General features: G+C 45.2%; 1 protein-coding gene across 2 annotated transcripts in view; it reads right to left on the bottom strand.

Annotated features, from left to right (window-relative positions):
- PDE8B (phosphodiesterase 8B) overlaps positions 1-21535 on the bottom strand; it is a 382442-nt gene that overhangs the window by 195133 nt on the left and 165774 nt on the right. For both annotated transcript variants that reach the window (XM_029575379.1, XM_029575388.1), the window contains exon 5: positions 10353-10385. In XM_029575379.1, coding sequence (XP_029431239.1) covers positions 10353-10385 — 33 coding nt within the window. The remainder of the gene's footprint in view (positions 1-10352; positions 10386-21535) is intronic.

Here is a 21535-nt window from a genome sequence, read left to right as displayed (position 1 = left end):
CAATGGAAAGCCCACAAACTAGATTAAAATATTTGGAGAGGGTTTTACTGGAAACAAAACAAAAGAATTTTCAGAAGTATGTCAATAGGATTTTAAAAGCATGGCTAACATCCTAACTAGGTGGCAGCAAAATCTCATCACATGTATAAGATGAACGCTCAGCTCTCATGCAATCCAGTCTTGACAAAGGCAAGCATAGCATGGGGAAAGTAATTTGGTCATGTAGTGCAGGGTGAACCCTTGATAGTTCAAGAAGTTACTTAAGGGGTAGATTTTAAAACATACATGCACATGTCCATGTGTGCATGGTTCCTGATGCACGCACATGGATGTGCCGATTTTATAACATGCACGCGCCTCTTCCCTAATAGATGGACACTGATTCCCTGGTACCAAGGGCACTCAGTTCCAGATGGAACAAAAATAGACTTACTCAAAAAGGGGAAAAACAAACAAGAGACAGGAAGAATAGAAAAATCTTTCTTGACTCCAAAATGAGGAGATAGTTACTGAAGAAAGACACCTCAAGGTTGAAATTCCTCTACATCAGGTCACAGACAGGTCTATCCCCTGGAGGAATGATAGAACACAGCAAGAATCTTCCCTACCCCTTGATCTAACCTTACACAGGGATGCCGCAATCCTTTGTGAAGGAAAACATAGGCTCTCACAGGGAAAGTCTCCATAATGGAACAAAAAGTGCAAACACAAGCAAAAATAAGTCAGGATGGCAAGCTGGCTTAAAAGGGCAAGACAGCAAAATCCTTTCCAATAAATTAACAATAAACAGATAAGACAGAGAGCTCCTGCCTTCAGGAACTCTAACTAAAATCCCATGCCCTAACATGGTGTCCGGTGGTGAAAAAAGCTAAGGGGTAGATTTTAAAAGCCCTGCGCATGTAAATCCTGCCCCTCTGGCTATACCTGCTGTATTTACGCGTGCAGGGCGCTGGCACGCCTATTATGCATAGGCCACTGGCGCGCACAAAGCCCCGGGATGCGCGTTAGTCCCGGGGCTTGCTAAAATGGGCGATCCGGAGGGGCGTGTCTGGGGGGTCCAGGGGCGTGGCTGAGTGCCCCGACACAGCGGCCTGTGTCGGGGCCTGGTCAGCCTGCGCGTGCAAGTTATGCCTGCCAGCGGGACGTGTGTAAATTCCAGGGCTTCGGGAAAGGGGCGGGGGGGGGGGTGGGGCAGTCTGGGGAACATGGCGTGGCTAGAGGCCCCCAGCACAGCGGCCATTTGCTGCTGTGCCGGGGAATCGCGTGCCAGCAGGGTGCCGATGCACGCAACCTGCGCCTGCCCCAAGGCAGGCACAAAAGGTAAAATAAAATTTTGGGAGGGGACTAGGTTAGGGCTAGGGGGCGGGTAGGTTAGGAGAAGGGGAAGGGAGGTTAGTGTAAGGGGTTGGGAAGTTCCCTCCCAGTCCACTGCAAAATTGGACCGTTCCTTTAAAAGGATATAAACCAGTCAGAGTTGGTTCAGAAGGTGGATACTAAAATGATCAACGATCTTCATTTTAAAGCATATGAAGACAAATTTTAAAATGTGAATATATATACCCTAGAAGAAAGGTGAGATAGAGGAGATATAATAGAGACATTTAAATACGTCCAAGGTTTCCAGACAGACCTCGCAACAGAAAGGAAGATCTAGAACTAGGGGTTATGGGATGAGGGTGAAAGGGGGTAGACTAAGGAGGAATCTTTTTTTTAATCCATTGTCAAGATTTATATACCAAAATATAAGAATTAAGCCAATGACAGGAGAAAAAAAAAAGGTCAGAAGAATTTACAAGTTAAACAAATACAACCATCTCATTCATCTCTAAAGTCCGAAATATTGGGGAAAGAACCAATCATCACCAGAAGATATAGCTATATTAGTAAAAGCTAATAATGATGCTACCACATCTGCAAGGTTCTTCTATCTTCTTGCATAACTTAACTCACATTTAAAGGGTCCATGGCGAGAAATCCTCTGTGGTGCAATGAGATGATGTCACAGGCCTCTCTCTATTTAAGGCCTGCTTTGCCCTGCTTCAGACACCTCGGCAATAGGTCAGACTCCCTGGAGTAGCTCTTTGCCACATTGTTCCTGGTTCCTGATCCTGCTTCTGTCCAGTGCCTTGCCTTCGTGTTCCTTTGTCATCTGAATTCCTGCATACATTTCTCTTGATCCTTGTCTATCTTCAGTGTCTTTCTGCTGTAGTGATCCTGCCTTCCTTCCTTCAGATTGACTCCTCAGATTGACTTCGGACCTCTTCTTGACCATCGTGGATTTCTGCCTGCCTCTTCTCATCTTCCCGAATGCTGCCTGTCCCAACATCAGCCTCCTTCTTGTCTTGTTGTCTGCTGCCAGCCCTGACCTCTGCTTAGACTGACCCTGTCTTCTTCTCGCTGGCCAACTGACTTTTCACCCATGGAGCCATCCCTGCATAGAGGCCCGTGCCTAAGTCCAGCCAGCCCCAGCATCCGAGGGCTCAACCTAAGGGGAATGTGGGCTGATAGTGGTGAAGCTCTTGTTGGGCCTCTGTTCCAGCCAGCTCTGCCTGCCGAGGCTCCTCCCTGTGGGTAGCGCCAACCTCACCTCGGTCTAAGGGTCCACTTCTGCAACACAACTGATAAGGGGATATGAAGATTGGACTTGTAATTGTTTCTCACTAATAAACTGAGCAAGCTGGGCAGAATCATAAAAATACATGTTCTACCCTTGTCAACTTAATAACATATTTGCATGGAAAGTTCAACCAAAAGAGTCCTCCCAGCTGTATGATCCCTGATCTCATCAACAAAAACCTTGTCCACATCTGGAAACATGGAGACTCTCAAATTAAAAAATAATGCATCATTTTTCTGAAAATAATGTCTCAGTAAATAATCCCTGTCCACATCTAGAAGTAAATTAAAAATAAGGGTAGAGGGAGTAATCTTTTCCTCACCTGATTTTTCAAAAAGGCAAAAGATTTGAAATGTCCAATGAAGACCTGGCAGGCACATTATCTTCCAATTTCTTTTTAAAATAATATGCTTTACAAATCAGCCGTTAACAATCCATCATGCCTACAGGTCCCCTGGACGGACCACCGAATCATATCCACGGCTCTAGAGATCAAGGATCACCCTCCCCAAACTACGCATGCAACCTCAGTCCACATCAGAAAACCTTGTACTGGAGAAACCCTCAGCTCTCATCTATCCAAAGAACTAACCCAGCTAAACCTTTCGGACATCAACACAGCCACTACTTCGTGGATCAACATCACTAACAGGTGGCTGATCAAGTATGCCCCATGACAACAAAAATGCTCCATCCAGAAAAGGACAACAGGAAACTCTGGTTCACACCTGAGTTGAAGTTGCTCAAACAAGAGCTCAGAGGTAAGGAGCACAGGTGGAGAAAAAACCCGACCTCAACTACCCTATTGGCCTACAAATCTATAAATGCATACAGAAACGTCATCAACAAAACCAAGAAAGAATTCTTCTCGAAAAAGATACACCACTTTATCTTCGACTCTAGAGCTCTGTTTTCCTATGTATCAGTCCTCACTAAACCAACTACTCCCCTTATTCCAGACGCACAAGCGTCCAACAAAGCCAACGAACTGGCACTCTACTTCGAGAAAAAAATAGACACCCTCATCGCTCCTCTCAAGGGGCCCTCTCCTCAACCAAACTACTCATCTACCACCGGCCCACAGCAATCTCACCTAACCCCCCAGCAACATAAAATAACCACAGCTTCGATGGCCTCCCTCGAGCGGACGTCCGCCTTAGAAATCGAGAACATCCTTAGGAAGATGAAGCCCTCGTCCCACCCACTAGACTACATCCCTTCCAATCTACTGTTCTCCATTCCTAACATCATCGCCAAACCGATAGCAGACATCATAAACTGCTCGCTTTCCCAGGGCCAAGTCCCAGACCAACTCAAGCTTGCAATTCTCAAACCCCTCCTTAAAAAACCTAACCTTCCACCCACAGACCCAGCTAACTTCAGACCAATCACCAACCTCCCAATGATTGCTAAAATCATGGAGAAGGTTGTAAACAGACAACTATCCAAATTCTTAGAAGAAAATGACATTCTTACTTCAAACCAATTCGGTTTTCGAAAATCCCTGAACACGGAATCGCTACTAGCCTCGCTTTCTGACAACATCCTCATCAACCTGGAAAAAGGTCAACCTTTCCTTCTCATCCTACTGGACCTCTCCTCAGCATTCGACACTGCCTCCTTCAGCGTCTAGCAGATATTGGTATAACAGGGACAGCTCTCAATTGGTTCAATTCCTTCCTTGAAAACAGGCAATACAAGGTCAGGATTAACAACAAAGAGTCACTCCCCATTATTTCAAAGGATCTTCCCTTTCACCTACACTATTCAATATCTATCTACTCCCACTATGCCATCTACTAGCTAACCTCAAGCTAACACACTTCCTATACGCGGATGATATTCAGATCCTCATCCCGATAGGGGAATCCCTCCACAAAACTCTGTCTTACTGGAACAGCTGCCTTGCAGCAATCAAAAACTTACTAACAAGCCTCAACCTAGTGTTAAATTCTAGCAAAATTGAATTCCTCATAATAGCTCCAGATAATTGCTCTCTGCTCAACCCCCTTAGCTCCTCCCAACCCTCCTTCACATCAATCGACCACTCGCCGCAAGTAAGAGATCTGGGGGTGCTTCTAGACAACCAACTCAACTTCACCAAATTCATAAATAACACTACCAAAGACTGCTTCTTCAAATTGCAAGTCTTAAAAAAATTAAAACCTCTTCTACATTTCCGAGACTTCCGCCTGGTACTTCAATCTATCATCCTCCCTAAACTGGACTATTGCAACTCACTCCTCCTGGGTCTGCCCGCCAGCACCATCAAACCACTTCAAATGGTACAGAATGCGATGGCCAGAATACTCACCAACACCAAAAAATGGGACCACATCACCCCTATCCTCCAATATCACTGGCTACCGATAAAATTTAGGATACAATTTAAATCACTCATGATGATTCACAAGGCTCTGCACAACATCTCCCCCCTCAACCTATCCTTCCAAATACGGCAACACATTTCCAAAAGACCAATCAGAAGGGCATACCAGAACATGCTTCACACCCAACCGGCAAGAACCTCCCTGAGGAAACAAGCCCTGTCCACTGCAGGTCCCCCTCTTTGGAACCTACTCCCACCAGACCTCCGCCAAGAACCGTGCCTTCTGACTTTCAAAAAGAAGCTAAAGACTTGGCTATTCACCCAAGCTTTCCCTGAGAGCTAAAAACCGGTTGAGGCGATAGACAATATACTTACCTCTGTATTTATGTTTCCGAGTTTGAAACCCAGTTATATTTAATCGAGTTTTTGAATGTCTCCCTAAAAGTTTTCCTGTTTTAATGTATTCCGCCCCTGAGGCAACTGTTTACTGTATCCCGTCCCTGAGGCGACTGTTTAGTTCCTTGTAAACCGGTGCGATATGTATGCTATACAGGAACATCGGTGTATAAAAATTAAAAATAAATAAATAAATATGAGGCAATAATTTCTCTGGGACTTTAAGAACTTCAATTAAGTACTTTTTAAACATTTCCACTGGGAAAATCAACTTCAGTTTCGGAAATTTAAGCCTGAGGTTCGTACAACATATAACATTTTCTAGTACTTCTATCTTATTCTGCTCCCAAAGAGGGGTCATGGGATGACAGTGAAAGGGGTAGACTCAGGAGTAAGCTAAGAAAATATTTCTTTACAGAGAGGGTAAGTAATGCATGGAGTAGTCTCCCCATGGAGGAGCTGAAGAAGACTAGAACAGTATCTGAATTCAAGAAAGCATGGGATAAACACAGGGGATCTCTGAGGAAATAGTAGGGATCGTAAAGCTGATTTAGTTGGTCTGGATGGGCAGACTAGTTGGGCCTTATGGTCTTTTCCTGCCATCACGTTTCTATTCCTCATAAAATAAAGTTTTAATATCTCTTTAGAATTGTGCTCACCTATATGTTTTCCACTCTATTTATAATTTTACTTTGCCTTGCAAGCCATGGAAGTAATTTTCAAAGGTTTTACGCATGTAAATGGGCTTTTCCTTTTACATGTGTAAATCCTTTTGAAAATCACCTCCATAGTGTGGTTGTTTTGCCCTTTATTCTTGTATGTACTATTAAGAACTATTACAGTTTATAAAAACTCCATTCTCCTCATCTTCTATGTCCAAGTCTGCCTATCACTACCACAACAATTCTGCCTGTATGACAGTCATGACTGCTCTTCTGTTGAATGCTATATCAATTCTTTCATATTCTTTTAGATTTGATCACAGTAACTGACCCCTCCTTTGTCACCCTATGTCTGAGCTTTATTATTTACAGCAGGTACAGAATTTATTTATTTATTTATTTATTTATTTATTTAAATGATTTATATACCGGAGGTTCCTGTATAGTATACATATCACCCCGGTTTACAAAGAACAGTAACTATCGCTAAAAAATATAGCGGTTTACATAGAACATAGAACATAATAAAAGAAGTTTTTACATTGAACAAATCTAAGTAAGTAAAGTTTTTACATTGAATAAATTAATTGAAGCAAATAGTGTATGATATTTAACCGTTAATAAACAAGCAGTTAATAAATCAATGAATAACATGGAAAAATATGAAGTCAATATGAGTATATGTATGTAGTATGTATGAATTCAGCATGTGTAAATTTCTGATTGAATAAAATAATAGATCTGAATAAAACGTTGTGGGCTTGAAAATACTTTTCTTCGTGTTCTTGGCTCTAGGGGAAAGCTTGTTTGCTGTCATTTGCTTCATATTTTCAGATTTTGCTTTATTGATGCTTCACTTTTGTGTCAATCTCATCTGAAAACATACTCGATACCTACACTTCCTTAGATCAATTTTTAGGCCACTTGCAAAATGAAACTAGAACAATAATTAATTTGAAGGGGAGCTTGATCAGTAATATTTTATTACATCTTGATTATTTCTTGTCAGTCTGGGCTATTCCCTAAGAAAAAAAATCTACAAAGGGTGGCACACAAAACAGCACACTTCATAAATATGTAAATATATATTGTAGCCTGGAAGAATAAGATAAACCACTTCATACTATAAAGAAACAAGTGGACAAGCAAAAAGGGCTACAAAGAGAGAGTCTGAGGAAGCTGAAGATATATTTCACAGAAAGGAAGTTAGCTGATTTTACTTGCAGGACAGCTTAGGGAATAGTAGAGTTTTAGTAGATCTTTCTTAATTCTTTCAACCGTACCAAAGCTCCTATCTGAAGATAGATGGGCAGACAGTACCATGTCACCAAAGCTATCACCACTTTTACTACTTCTGCCTCTATCCAAACAGATATTCTGATCACAGTGAGGAACCAATTCAATGATCACAGTGAGGAACAAGTTCAATGTGAAAGATGCCTTCGTTCAACTCCCTCAGAAAACAGGTGACAGACCTGAGAAAGGCTGAGAAGCATTAGGGACAATGAGGACTACCTCGATCAAATGCTTACTGAGGTATCAAAGATGAAAACTGTTAGCAGAAGAGAAGATGAAACTTGAACCACAAGATGACAGCTGAACCCACATTACCTCAACCACTAGACTCAAGAACCGGTATGTGCCCTGGATGTGGAAGACAAGAGGAGGAACTAGAACCTGTAAACCCTAAAGCTGCAGGATCAACAAACACTATGCCTAGGAAACAAAGAATAGTGGTGGCTGATTGCCTTCTGAGGAATATGGAGACAGTTTACCAACCAGAGGATTTACGCGCGCTGGGCCTATTTTTTTTTTGTTTAAACAATTTTTATTGGGTTATACAATAACAGTACAGATCACAACACCTGGAAGTGAGAGGAACTCTGATCTCACCCCAGAACAGTATCACCAATAAAAAAAACCTCTACAACATCCCCCCCACCCAAACCAACCCCCCCCCTTTTTTCGTTATAGAAGTGAGTAAAACTGTAGGTACTACGAAATAGTCCCCCTCTCCCTAGGCAAGGCCATCCCTTACAGAAATAGAAAGAGAAATGAAAATTAATCATTGACAACAAGACTGTGAGCACGGGGGGTCAATGACTGCAGGTACGGCTGCCAGATCCTCAGAAATCGCCTGTGGCGCTGGGGTGTCATGCGAGCCTAAAAAAGGCCCGGCGACGCGCATAAAGCCCCGGGATGCGTGTAAATCCCGGGGCTTTACTAAAGGGGCGGTCCAGGGGTGGGGAGGGGAGGGGGAGGGGCCAGAGGCCTCCAACACAGCAGCCATTGCTGCTGTGTCGGAGGATCGCGTGCCGACAGGCTGCCGGCGCGCGCAACTTGCGCCAGTACGGAAGTAGGCGCAAAAGGCAAGACAAAGGTCAGGGGGTTTAGAGTAGGGCTAGGGGGGGGGAAGTTAGGGGAAGGTGTGGGAAGGTCAGGCTAGGGGGAAGGGAACAGGGAGAGGCAGCGCAGCTCGGCACACACAAGGTGCTCAATTGGGCACCCCTTGCGAGCGCCGACTGCCGATTTTATAACATGTGCACGCCTGCTCCATGCAGGCATAAAATTTGATAGGTTAAAAAGCCTGCCTTAGGTGCACAGGGAGTTTTTGTATTGCGGGGTAATAGCTAATCACCTCATCTACATGAAATTTACAAGTGATGAGCACTATTAGCTACGCGTGAGATTGGACGCGTGTTTTGAACATGCTGATCCTCTTATTGGGTTACGGATGCACGACCAAAACATGCGTCCAAGCGTTCATTAACTTGAGAGCTAGGCTCAGAACATGATATTGCATCGGCCTGTTAGCAGGAATATTTAGCAGCATGTGTGCACTGCTGAATATACCCAGCTACATTAAAGTTTACCAGATTAGTTTATCCAGTTAATTTTAGGACTGCACTTCTGCTGCCTTTAAATCATCTGGCTATGACAATAACTTTCAAACAACTGCGCATGGAGGCATATGCACGCATATATGGCCATGTGCACATTTACAACAGTATTTTATTAACCGTGCGTATTATAAAATATGCATAACTTTACTCCATAACATACACACGAATACATTCAATGCACTGAAAGCAAGTATTTCAATGCATGGTATGTGTGTACTTTTCCTATGTTTTTAAAAATATATACGCATATATTTTACATGTAAAAATAAAGTAGGATTTATGCGTGTAAATTGAAAGTACCAGTTTTAACAATTATTTCACCGGTTCGCCCAACCATTATCCAAGTTAAGACTCTTATCGTTCTTCAGCCTGAACTCCCCACAATTTCCTAGACCTACCACCTGTTCATAGTACACAATAAACACGTTTAATATCACTTATGCAAGATAATTATCAGATGTAAAATTATGCGAGTAAGTTGGCAAATCTAAGCATGTCTTTTAAAATAGCAACTTACAAGTGTAAATGTTGGCCTCACCCTGGAACGCCCCTAAATCTCACCTTTTTATGTATGCACACTTGCACAAAAAGATGCATGTATGTTTTATGTTTATAGAATAGCCTATATGTGAGCAGATGGTACTTATGCGCACATATACTAATTTTACGCATGCAATTCTTTAAAAAATGTACCTCAGTGTGAGCCAAAATAACATTGAAAATCAGCGTTTATCCAGCTAACTTAGGGCTGAATTCATCATTCTTCGCAGAATGATGAATCCAGCGAAAAAGGGGGCGGGGTCAAAGGGAGGCGGGCCTGCGAAAGGCCGCAGCAGTTCGCACCACTGCGGTGCGGGGCGGCCGGCTGCAGCCTTTTGTGCGAATAGCGCCACCGTGAAAGGTGGTGCTATTCGCCGCACTACTGCCAGCGATAATGTTCCTCACATTATCGCCAGCAGCGGTGCCGCAGCTGACTCCTCCCCCTCCCAGCCCTGACTCCTCTCCTCCCCCTTATTTGCATTATATCGCATGCGATAAAGCTTTAGTAAATAACCCCCTTCGTCAGGCAACTATCCATGCCCCAGTAGGCCCCATTCCACCTGGAGTTATCCGGCTAACTTTTAGCTGGATAAAAAAAATAGCTAGCTAAATCCGTAGCAGAATTTTTAAATCTGGATGTTTGTCCGATTAAGTGTCATAGTTAACTGGAATACTGCACTGAATATGGATTTCATTATGTTCTCTTATATCTATATTTTACCTTATCAAATCTGAAGCACTGCCCAAAGCAGCTTACAATAAGATTAAAAAGTAATTCATAAAATACAATTCAGTTGTCTTGTATTTGGAAAATTGGTTTTGTATGTGTTTAAAAGTATGATCACTATAAAATTTACCAAAAATACATCTCTTTGCAAGAAGTATATATAAAGCAAAAAACTTACAGATGTGAAACCACAGCAAGTATATAGTATGTTCTGATGGTTTTGGTTGCACGGCATTGACCTGTAAGAGAGAACATTTACAAATCAAATGATGGCATTATTTACTGATAGAGTGTACTTTGGAGATACAGGGTCATGTGTGCTAAGAATTTTTCCCAAAGACCCATAATAGAAATGTATGTTAGATGTTTTAGAACAGTGTTCAATCTTTTCTTTCAATTTAATTAATTCACATTTCTGATGCAACATCAGAACACGGGGCACTTATCATACAAATATGTTCCATACTGATTTATAATTTAGGACTTCAGTAAAGAATAGATGCATAAGTTCCTAGAGGGTAAATCCATAAACTGCTATTATGGTAATTAATAAGCAATAGTAGCTTGTGATCTATGTAATGTTTGGGTACTTGTAACTTGGATTGGCCACTGTTGGAAACAGGATACTGAGCTTGATGGACCCTTGGTCTGACCCAGTATGGCATTTCTTATGTTCTTATATATTATACAAAGTAAATTAATGTAAAATTAATTGAATCTAATGAAAAATATATATGAATGTAGCTCGATTTCTGGAAGGATTAATGTTTTATACTAATTTTCCTGTGCATTCAGGGACAATAATATTGATCTTACTTTCGCATTTATCCATTAGAAAAATATGACTTGGTGAACGAGAACCATGTAAATAGTCTCTTCTGGGTCACAAAGGAATGTATGATCTTTCACCCACTTGCTCCCTAAGTATTCCAAATTAACAAAAGAGAAAAAATATTTTTTATAACAGCAATCAGATACTTGCTGGAGGTGTCACAAGTTAGATGAGGCATACATCAGCGGCCTTCAGTACTTAACTGCATCTCATGACTTTACTCATGAGGTATGACGGTAACTTTTAAATCGTTCATTGGCCCGCGCCCAGGGACATGGTCACTTTATAACAATCATTTTTTTTGCACACATTATAAAACAGCCTGCATCTGTGCATGCAATTTTAAGTGGGCGTGCACCTGTGCACACAAAGGCCGCTTCTACCGCATAAGTGGGGTCATTTTAAAAGACAGGCATGCCGACAACAATACCAGTTTTCCCAGTTTGTTCCCAGTTCGCCCAGGTAAGGGATAGGACTTCCAACCCCCCCCCCATTTTAATAGCTTCCCTTCACCCCTGTTAGGCCTCAACTTTCAAACCTCACTGATCTGCCTAGATTATTTTGTTTTATAACTTGCACGTCATCAATAGCAAAAATAAAGTTACACAGCAAGGGACTCCAGCGCACACCAGTGCGCTTAAGTATTTGCACACAAATTTTAAGTTTGTATCCAGGAATGCCCATGCCCCACCCCTTTTTTGGAACTTTTCATTTATGCACACAACGGTTAAGTATGCGCGCAGCCGAGCAGCTTTTAAAATCTGCTCAGCGCACGTGAGCCCGACTTGCGCACCATTCTCCCGATTTTGGCGCACACTGGGCTTTTAAAATTAACCTAGATGTATGTAACTTCTGAAGAAATTCCCATCCTTTCCCCCACCAAATTTCTAGTCACTTATACAAAAAGAACCTTCAAATGTGCCAATGACATTTATATATGAACATTTGAAATTTTGCCGTCTTGGTCTCAAGATGGATGTTACGCTCGTCAGAAGAGTGAACCCTTAGTGCTGTGGTGAGGTTGGCGATGCCTAGTGAGCAAGCCCACTAATCCCACACTGACAGCTGGTGGAAATACCCTACGGTGGATGAGCTGGATCTCTGCCTGTACCAGCAGCCTCCCCCACGGGTTGAGCCCTTGGGTTCTGGTGGCCAGCAGGTCTTAGATGGGTCCCTGGGGCAGTCCAAAGGGGAGAGTACAAGGCGAAGCATAGGTCGAGGCAGACATTGAAGATAGGTGACAGGCCAGGAGACAGGGCAGGCAGCAGAGAGTGGAAATGGAGATCAGGCCAGAGGTCAGGGCAGGCAGCAGAAAGAGCAAGGTCAAGTTCAAAGTAAGAGATCAAGTCCAAGCAGCTGTCAAGGAGAGTCTGGGTCCAGGCCAGGGTCAGAATCCAAGAATTCAAGCCGAGGGGACTTGGAACAAGGAGCAAGACAGACAAAACGAGACAGAGGCACAACCCAGACAAGGATAAGGCACAGATAAGGCAAGGGAACAATGCAAAGACAGGCAAGGCAAGACAGACAGGTTCAGAGACAGGCAAAGCAAGGCAAGGCACATCACAACTAGCAACATGCACTGGGACACAAGGCACACCAGGGACCTGTTGCTGAGGCACGGAGAGCAGTCTGAAGGGGCCTTAAATAGGCCAAGTTGGTGATGTCATCAGCAGGCGCCGTAGCCCTTTCCCGCCATGGGTCCTTTAAGTTGACTGACATCGGGTGCGCGCGCGCCCAGGGAACCGGCAAGCATGGCAGGTGATGGCAGCGTCCTACTGTGTGGCTCAGTGGCATTCTGCTGCAAAGTTTGTCGGCATTGGAGGTGAGTGCGGCAGCCTACAGGGCCATGCCGCGACCCACCAAACATGCTGATAGATTACAATAAATTTAAATGAAAGGGGCATTAGAACAGCTTCCAGTCAAATCAGATTTTGCAATTAATTTAGCATTGGGATCAAGCATAGGAAATCCCATTTGTGAATAGTTTCAAGACCCAGTTGTTTCCCTGTTGTGTATAACACAGTCCTTCATTGAGGGTTCAGGAAGTTGGGTCGAAAATGTAGGTCTTAGGGGAAGACCTGGCTGAAAAGCCATGCCTTAGCTTTTTTTCTGAAAAGGTAGAATGGCTCCAGGTGCAGAGTTAGTGGTATTTTGCTCCAAATATTTGGTGCATAACAGCTGAAAGCACAGATTCTCATGCAGGACAATCTACGGATGAAGAGGAAAGAAGAAGAGCCATTTTGGTGGGCCAGCATTGTTGGGCGTCCCATCCGCGCTCGGCCCGCGCCCGGGCCTGCTCACCTCACTAACTCCTCCACGGGTCCCGGGTCATCCTCCCCAGCAGCAGCAAGTAGTGCAGCCAGGCCTCGATGTCCTGCAGCGGCGGTCACCGGGCCTTCCACCTCCAGCCAGGCCTCAAGGTGGGGCTCGGCGTCCTCCATGGCATCGGCCCCGCCCCTAGGCACGCATGGACCGCCCGGTCCCTTAAAGGGCCAGGGGCAGGTCCCAGCTCCGTGGCGCACCCTGATTGAACGCAGTATATAAGGAAGTCCCTGCCATCACTTCCTTGCCTTGGCATTCGGGTCTTTACCTGGTGCCATGTGTCCCAACGAACACCTGAACACCTTCCTCAGTCGACCGTTCCCTGGGACATCTGTTCTGTCCGGCGTCCGGTTCCATGATGGCTGGGATCCAGGTCCGGCTGGCACCTCGTTCGGGTCGATCACGCTGTGATTTCTAGTTTGCCTCTGCATTTCCAGTCTTTGTTCCAGCCTTGTTCCAGTCCTGTTCCAGCGTCCTTCTGTTCCAGCGTCCTCCCGTTCCTTCATCTCTCCATGTAGTACCTTTCGGACTGTCTTCTTGGTACTGACCTCTGCCTGTTCCTGACTATGTTGATCGTCACCTGGATTTGACCTCTGCCTGGTTTACTGACCACGTCTGACTGCCGCCTGGAACCTGACCCCTGCTTTGGCTGTCTACTCTCGGACTGACCACTGGTATTGAACCCTGCTTTGGCTGACCATCCATGGACTGACTACTGGTATTTGACCCCTGCTTTGGCTGTTCACGGTACCTTGACTCTGGCCTTGCCATACACAGAGACTTCTCTTCCGGCCTTCTCTGCACCCCGGACTTCTAGTCTGAAACATCGACCACGCACCCTTGATACTGGTGGGCACACCTCTGAACTTTCTCTCAAGGAGACCCTGCGAGGCCCACCTAAGACCAAGTGGCCCGGGTAACCAAGGGCTCAACCCGAGGGAACCCCGGGTTGCTAGTGGCGAAGCTCCAGCTAGCCTCTGTCTCCTCCTGTGCTCCGCCTCCTGGTGGCAGGCGCTCTCTGGGACCGACCAGGGAGCCTACCAATCCTGCACTAGGCCAAGAGTCCACCTCCCGGCGCAACAAGAGTTCCCTTGAGGGCATGTAAGGGGACAGAATTTGAGAGGTATTCAGGGGCCTGTTTATTTAAGCATTTGAAGACAGCACAGTTTTTTCATTTTATCCTGCCTTCTACTGGGAGCCAGTGAAGCTGATATCAAATAGGCTTGATATGAGATCAGTTGCTTTTGTGCTTACCAGAATTCCTATGATAGTACTTTGTAGGAACTTCAAACTGTATTGTGAGATGCCATTATATAATGAACTGCAGTAATCAGTTGGGCTGGTGATTTAACACATGGATTACAGAAGCAAGATTGCATTTATCAAGGAAATTACATAGTTGGATGCTCTGACACAGATACATGAAGATGGACCTTACTACTTTCAAAATGTGGGGTGCCATTGTGAGATTTTGGTTGAGTTGAACCCTTAGGCTTTCTACAGACTCATTAGTATGTAAAGCAGGGTACCTGCTAGCGATAAAATCTTATTTTTGCTTCCAATGAGTAGCCCATGAAGTTCAAGCAACCTCGGCTTTGGTAACTGCTTGTATCAGGTGATTCGCAGGACAGATTTTAAAAGTTTTAGCTAATTTTCCTCCACCAGTTCAAATGTCCTCTATCTCTAGAGCCAAACCCTGGATTACCACTTATTAGTCTCTCAGAGGCTGATATTCAGCACTACCTAGCCAGATACATTTCAAAATTCGAATGCATCCAGTGGCCACTGCTTAGCCAGATATCTATTCATCTGACCAAATAGTTAACTGACTAATTGGTGGGTGGAACAGGGATGTTCTGGGGAGGAACTATTTATCTGGTTTATTTAGCCGGATAAGGGGAAATAATCAGACTTATCCGGCTAAATTAGCAGGATAAATTGGACCTGCCATTGAGCAGGTCTAAAATTAGCTGAATAAACTTATCTGGCTAACTGTTAGTTAGCTGGGTATATTCAGTGGCAAACAGCTTAGCCAGATAGCTGCTGAATTACTAACCCATAATGTCTAAATGTCTGAGAACGGATTCAACTTAATTTTTAAAATGTTCACAAGCATAGCTGTCTCAGATTGTCAACTGACTCCAGATATTCAGAACAGGTTGATCCAGTCCTGGTTTTACCCCACTGCCTGCATTAACCTGCAGTCTTGTTTTCCTAGGAAAATAAATAGGGATATTAGAACTACAAGCCAATACAAGCAGTGGGGTAAAACCAGGACTGGATTAACCTGTCTTGAAAATCTGAAGCCAGCTGACAAGCCCACAGCTGGCAGCATTATTCTGTCAGATATCCTGTTTCATTACCATTTTCTGTATTTCAGGATAAACATCTTTTCTTCAGTGACTAGGTGACCCTGGCCTTATCAATATTTTTGTGTGTACACAGAAAAGACCTTTTGTTATATATGTACAGTTGAATCTCCCTTCATAATCTTTTCTCCAAGGATAACAATTCCACTCAAAGATTAATCCAATTCTCTGAGGACAAGCAGGATGTTTGTCCTCACACATGGGTGACATCATCGGATGAAGCCTGGCATGGAACTTTGATCTCAAAGAATCTAGAACTTTCAACATGCCTTATTGAGCATGTGCAGCTGTAGTCATCAGATCTGCCCCCTAGGCAGAGTCTCTCAGTCTCTTTTTTTCCCATGGAGTCATGTAGTTGCGGGAGCCGTGCATGTCATGGTATTCAGGTTTGCTCTCTCCTCGCAGTTATGGTAAGCGATTTTTTTCTAGAGCTGTAGCTGTTTTCTTTCTTTTACCTTATAGTACTTTTCTTTCTTTTCCTTTTTCTTCTTCTTTCCTCTGTCTGCCAGCCTCATGGTGGGCCTTAATCGCTGTGCAGTCTGGCAAAGTCTATTTCTATTCCTTAAAAAGAAGAAAAATAAATACTGCACTGGCAGTTTGGTATCTGTGTCCTCTCCTTGCTCTGTTTGTTTTTGTACCTTTGTCAGGTGCCAGCAGGACTGACTGAATACAGTCTGTGGGTGATTTGTGTAGGCCGCTGAGCCTAGGGACTCGCCTGAGTTCTACCAGGGCAGGAGTTCCATGTCATTTCACCGAACGATCAGCATTGATGGAGGTTCAGACAGTGCAGAAATCGAGGGCCACACTGTTCCTGTGGGGGGAAGAGCTCATCCTCCCCACATTCAAAGGAACTAGTCTCCATTGGCAGGAGCCCTGAACAATGTAGCCTCCCTTCCTGCTTGTATGTGATGGCAATGCAGTCTCCTTGTGAGAGAGGGTGAGCAGGAGCCTGGGCAAGTAGCTTGCTGCCGCACCTTCGGTGCCATGCCCAGTAACAGTTGCCCATGCACATATGTGACCAGCGCACCATTGATGTGACTCATCAATGTCAGGACCATGTCAGAGACCAGGACTATCACTGTGCACCCTCAATGCCATCGGGGTGCATGACCGCCCTCGATGCCATAAGGACCTTCTGTGCTGTAGGCATCTGAGGACCCCTTAAGTGGTGGAGTAGCAGTAACAATCTCCAGTACATTAATACCATGGATACCTCGGTTCCCATCGATGCCCTTGATCCCATCGAGGTGCATGAGTGGCTACCCACAATACCATTGAGGTGCAGGGCCTCGATGCCATCGCAGTGCAAAGCTGCCCCGATACCATCAGCACCCTCGAAGCCATTGAGGTGCAGGGCTTCCATGGAAGCCATCGGGAGTTGTAGCCACCGATGCCTTTCGTTGCTGCTCTCAACAATGTTGAGCACTACCAACAAGGCACCGGGATCACCATGCAGTGCCCTGGTTGTCCCCAAGGCCCTTGGGAGCCTTCGAGTGACACTGAAGCCCTCAAGTGACAGGGATTTTGGCCTTGAACAAATCGAGTGCCAGGGTCACCATTTACTCAAGGCATCCTGGTCTGGTGCCAAGGCTCCTTGGCGGTGTCCCGATGGGGCACTGAGGGGCATTGTGCTGTTCCATCACTGACCTACAGCTATCAGGCACTATGGATGCCAATGATTTTGAGGGCCCTGAGCCACTGGGATCGGGGGGCATCGGAGACCCCACCTGGTTTCATACATCATTAGTGTTAATAAGCGCTAGAGTCGCTATCATCAACCATACCCACTGGTGAGGGACGCCATCGAGCTTGCAGCATTGACGTCCTCAGATGGATAGGTGAGCCGAGAGGAACAGTCAATGGCGCTGGCAGTCATCGGTTCCTCTGGTCACCTATGGGGTGTGTCAGGGCTGCAGAGCGTCTGCCTGCAGGCGCCCCTGTGGTGCCAGAGATGGTGCTATATACCATCGAACTGATCAAGATTTGGTCAAGTGCCGTTGAAGCCCTGGGTGCAGTGTCATTTGGTGCCCTTGATGTGATCCATCATTGGTGAGCGCAAAAGCACTAGGGGTGCTGTCACCACTGTAGGCACCAGTGGTCATGGTCGGATGCCACAGGACATAACCGCAGAGCACCATGGGCACTGTCGGTCTCCAGGGACTTCACTGCTGTCATTCCATGAGGAAAAACAGCAATGAGCCATTCCCAACACAGTTCAAGGGCTTTGTCCAGCCTCTTGGAGCATTATCTGTACTGGAGGAGACGACGCCATAGAATGACACCCACCACACCATACCCAGATCCCCGGTGGTACTGGGCCACCATCGTCACACTGTTCCTATGCAATCTACTGGGTGCATCTACTCCAAGCACCTCGGGCGATGGCAGGCCTCATTCTTCCTGTCTGTGCAGTTCTCAGCCATGCCAGGATTTTGCCATCATCACGTCAATTCTGCACCACCAAGTGCTGGTAAGCATTGGCGAGGAAGGCATCATCACACACTCTGTAATTTGCCTTTTGGCAGCGCACAGCCACTGACTCTAGGAAGTTGTACTTGGTCCTGGCTGTGCCATAGGATTCTACCCACAAGCACGGCACGTGGGATCATAGGTGTGCCGCTATCCATAGGATGGGATACCACTGTATGAGTAGTGGTCAACGTGCTTTTACAGAGGACAGCTCTATTTTCCAGTGGCCAGCATTCCTGGTCAAATCATAAGGGGAAGAGACACCAGGAGGGTAGTGTTGGGAGTCTTCTCCCTCCTTAGAAGAGAATATGTCTTTCAACCCCTTCCATATCAAAAATCTGCTTGATGGGGAAGCCACCTGGGGCTCCGTCCCTGGCAGGTTTATCGCTGAACCGGAGCCTCGATTCTTTGAATCAGTGCATCTCCTTGTAGGCCAGGGCCGGGGGATGGTAGTGGCAGTTATCTGACCATTTTTGCTGAGGCCCCTTCATTGATTACTGTGGTGGCCTTTCCCATCTGAGGGTGGCTTCCAGTGGCAGATTGGTCACTTCTGAACCTCAGCGATCAGTGATTGTGTCTCAGTTCTTAACTGGAGAGTTGACGGGTTTTTGGGGATTGAGAGGCCCCGATTCCCATTGCTTTCCTGTCCCATCAGGAAGGGGGAGTTAGACTGGGTTCCATGGCAACTCTTGTGGGTTCCCCTCTGGATGCCTGGTTGTCCAACCCTGCAGGGGGAGTCCCTCGGTCTCCGTTTCCCGGAGAAAGCATGCCACGGCTTCTGACTGGTGGTTGCTCTCGGTTCCACGTTGGATCCAAGAGCCAGTAGAGCGGTAGCACTCTTCTTAGGTCAACTCTTCTTAGGTCAACCCACCCTTCCAGATCCAACCTTGCTGGAACTCTATACACCCCCTAAAAACTGCACACCACACCTCAACCAGAGAAAGGGCTTTCTCTATTGACGGCCCTTCCCTATGGAACACCCTGCCCACGGCCCTCCGTCTAGAACCTAACCTGTCTAAATTTAAAAAAGGGCTCAAAACCTGGCTCTTTACATTAGCGTATCCAGATGTTGACCAAACTTAGCTTGCACTCTAACCCCGCAGCCCACCCATTCTCCCCTCCTCCTCTCTGCCTCTCCTTTTTCTCCCCCTTTCTTCACCCCAAGCAAAGACTCCAAAATATAGTGTTTCTTTCCCCAAGCAAAGAAGCCTAAATACTGTTATAAACTCCCCTCCCCCACTTTTAAGCCTACCCTACCCTCCCCCCCCACACCTCTCCCTTTCACTGCCATCACTGGTCTGGTACCTACCAGCCCACCTGTACATATTGTCTATAGTTAATTTATATTCTTTGAATGTTCCTATCAAATTTCTCTCTTTCCCTATCCTTCCTACTGCTGTCCTCTCTCCTCCTTCATTACTGCTCCCCCCTTCCCTACCCTGTTTATTGTATTTCTCTCTCTTGTTAATTTGTTACAGTGTAAACCGGCATGATGTTCCGACGAATGTCAGTATATAAAAATCAACAAATAAATAAATAAATAAATCCTAAGGCGCAGCAGGTCTATTTCACGAGGGAGCCTTTCCAGAGTAGCTCCCCAGTGAAGATTGGGGGTTTCTCTGTTCAGGAGTCACCTTTGATACCTGCTGAGGTCAATGGGCATTTTTTTAATAAGGACACTATGCCAGTCATTCTTGCCTGCAGGAACTAACTCAGTGATGAGGGTTCTAATTCATCTAATTGGCGAGTATGCCTTTCAACCTTTCACATATCTATGGCTGAGGGAGATGGGAGACGAGGGACTCCGTAACAGAGGTGCTGCTCTTTGGTTGCAATGGCTTACAACTATACTTCTCCATTTTAGGGATAACCCTGTTTGCGGACAGGGGAGTCCTGGTTCATGCAACGATTGTTCCATTTACTGGACCGTGTGCTTCCTTGGGGAAAGTATATGCTATCATGGCTGAGTTATTAATACCTAAGCCAGGTTCATGGCAGTCTGTTCCGAGATTGCCCTTACCCTGCTCTGGTGCCCTTAGGGTTTCCAGGATAGTAAAGAAATCCTGGTCAATAGGGGTTTGCACTTGTGGCACCCCAGCTTCCTGTCTCTTAGTGGAGTGTTTCTGGATTTCTTCCCTGGGGAATTTGCTCTCAGATTGCAGTAGTTCCAAGCAGGCTGAGGGCTCTATCTCGGTGGGTAACTCCCTACTAGAATTGGCAGCGAGTTATTCACTTGGAGTTGAGTTATACAGCCTAGCGACTTGTGCTTACGCCGGCAGTCCAGCGGTCTGCCTCATGGCTGAGTTATTAATACCTAAGCCAGGTTCATGGCAGTCTGTTCCGAGATTGCCCTTACCCTGCTCTGGTGCCCTTAGGGTTTCCAGGATAGTGAAGAAATCCTGGTCAATAGGGGTTTGCACTTGTGGCACCCCAGCTTCCTGACTCTTAGTGGAGTGTTTCTGGATTGTAAAGTTTGATGTAAACCGGCCTGATATGAAGCTTGTCATGAAGTTCGGTATAGAAAAAAATGTTAAATAAAAAAATAAATAAATGTTCTTCGCTCCTTCTGACTTCCAGCTGGAATGTCGGGGGAGGGAAGGAAAAGCTAAGGCATTCTTAGTATATCTTTTTTCTATCAGGACACACCTGAGAGATGACACTCACATGCATGATACACCGAACACATGACCATCATGGGACTAACTATAAACATATATTCTGCATCCACAGGAATCACCCACTTCCTAACAATGAGTGCACAGCAGAACTAAGATATTTCCCTGTACAATTCACCATACAAAAAAGATATTCTCATTCTAGTCTCATCTCAATAACAGCATCACAAACTCCCTCTACTACCAGGTGCATTGTAAAATAATACAAAACCTGGAAAAAAAACAAACAAACCCCACTCTGTACATGTTTATCAAACCTGCCATACTGAAGCAGCACTAACTCCAAGAAATGAAACAGCAATAGCCCTGTCCATGAAAAGTCAGCAGTTAACCGCCAGTGCAATATCATATTGAGAAAATACAACAAATAAAACTGATATAAATCCCTACATGCTGCATCTCCGTCACACAAATACAGAATACAGACAGACCTACCTTCATCTAATATAGAATAAAATACCACAAATTACATATGCGGAAACCAAAACTGGACTGGAAACACCAAGACCTTCTGCATGCAGTGCAAAACTGGAGAACTAGAAACAGAAATATATTTCCTCCTACACTAAGCAAAGTTCAAAGACAGAAAACATGCATATTCTCACTACTGAGGTATTATGACTCTTGTACCCAGTCATCCCCCTCCATGCCCCCATCACCCCTCACTTCTCCCAATTACTCAATCGTCCCTTCA

The sequence above is a fragment of the Rhinatrema bivittatum genome, chromosome 1, assembly GCF_901001135.1.
Source record: "Rhinatrema bivittatum chromosome 1, aRhiBiv1.1, whole genome shotgun sequence".
Taxonomy (NCBI): domain Eukaryota; kingdom Metazoa; phylum Chordata; class Amphibia; order Gymnophiona; family Rhinatrematidae; genus Rhinatrema; species Rhinatrema bivittatum.
The sequence above is the reverse complement of the archived record's forward strand: the minus strand, read 5'-3'. Positions and strand labels throughout refer to the sequence as shown.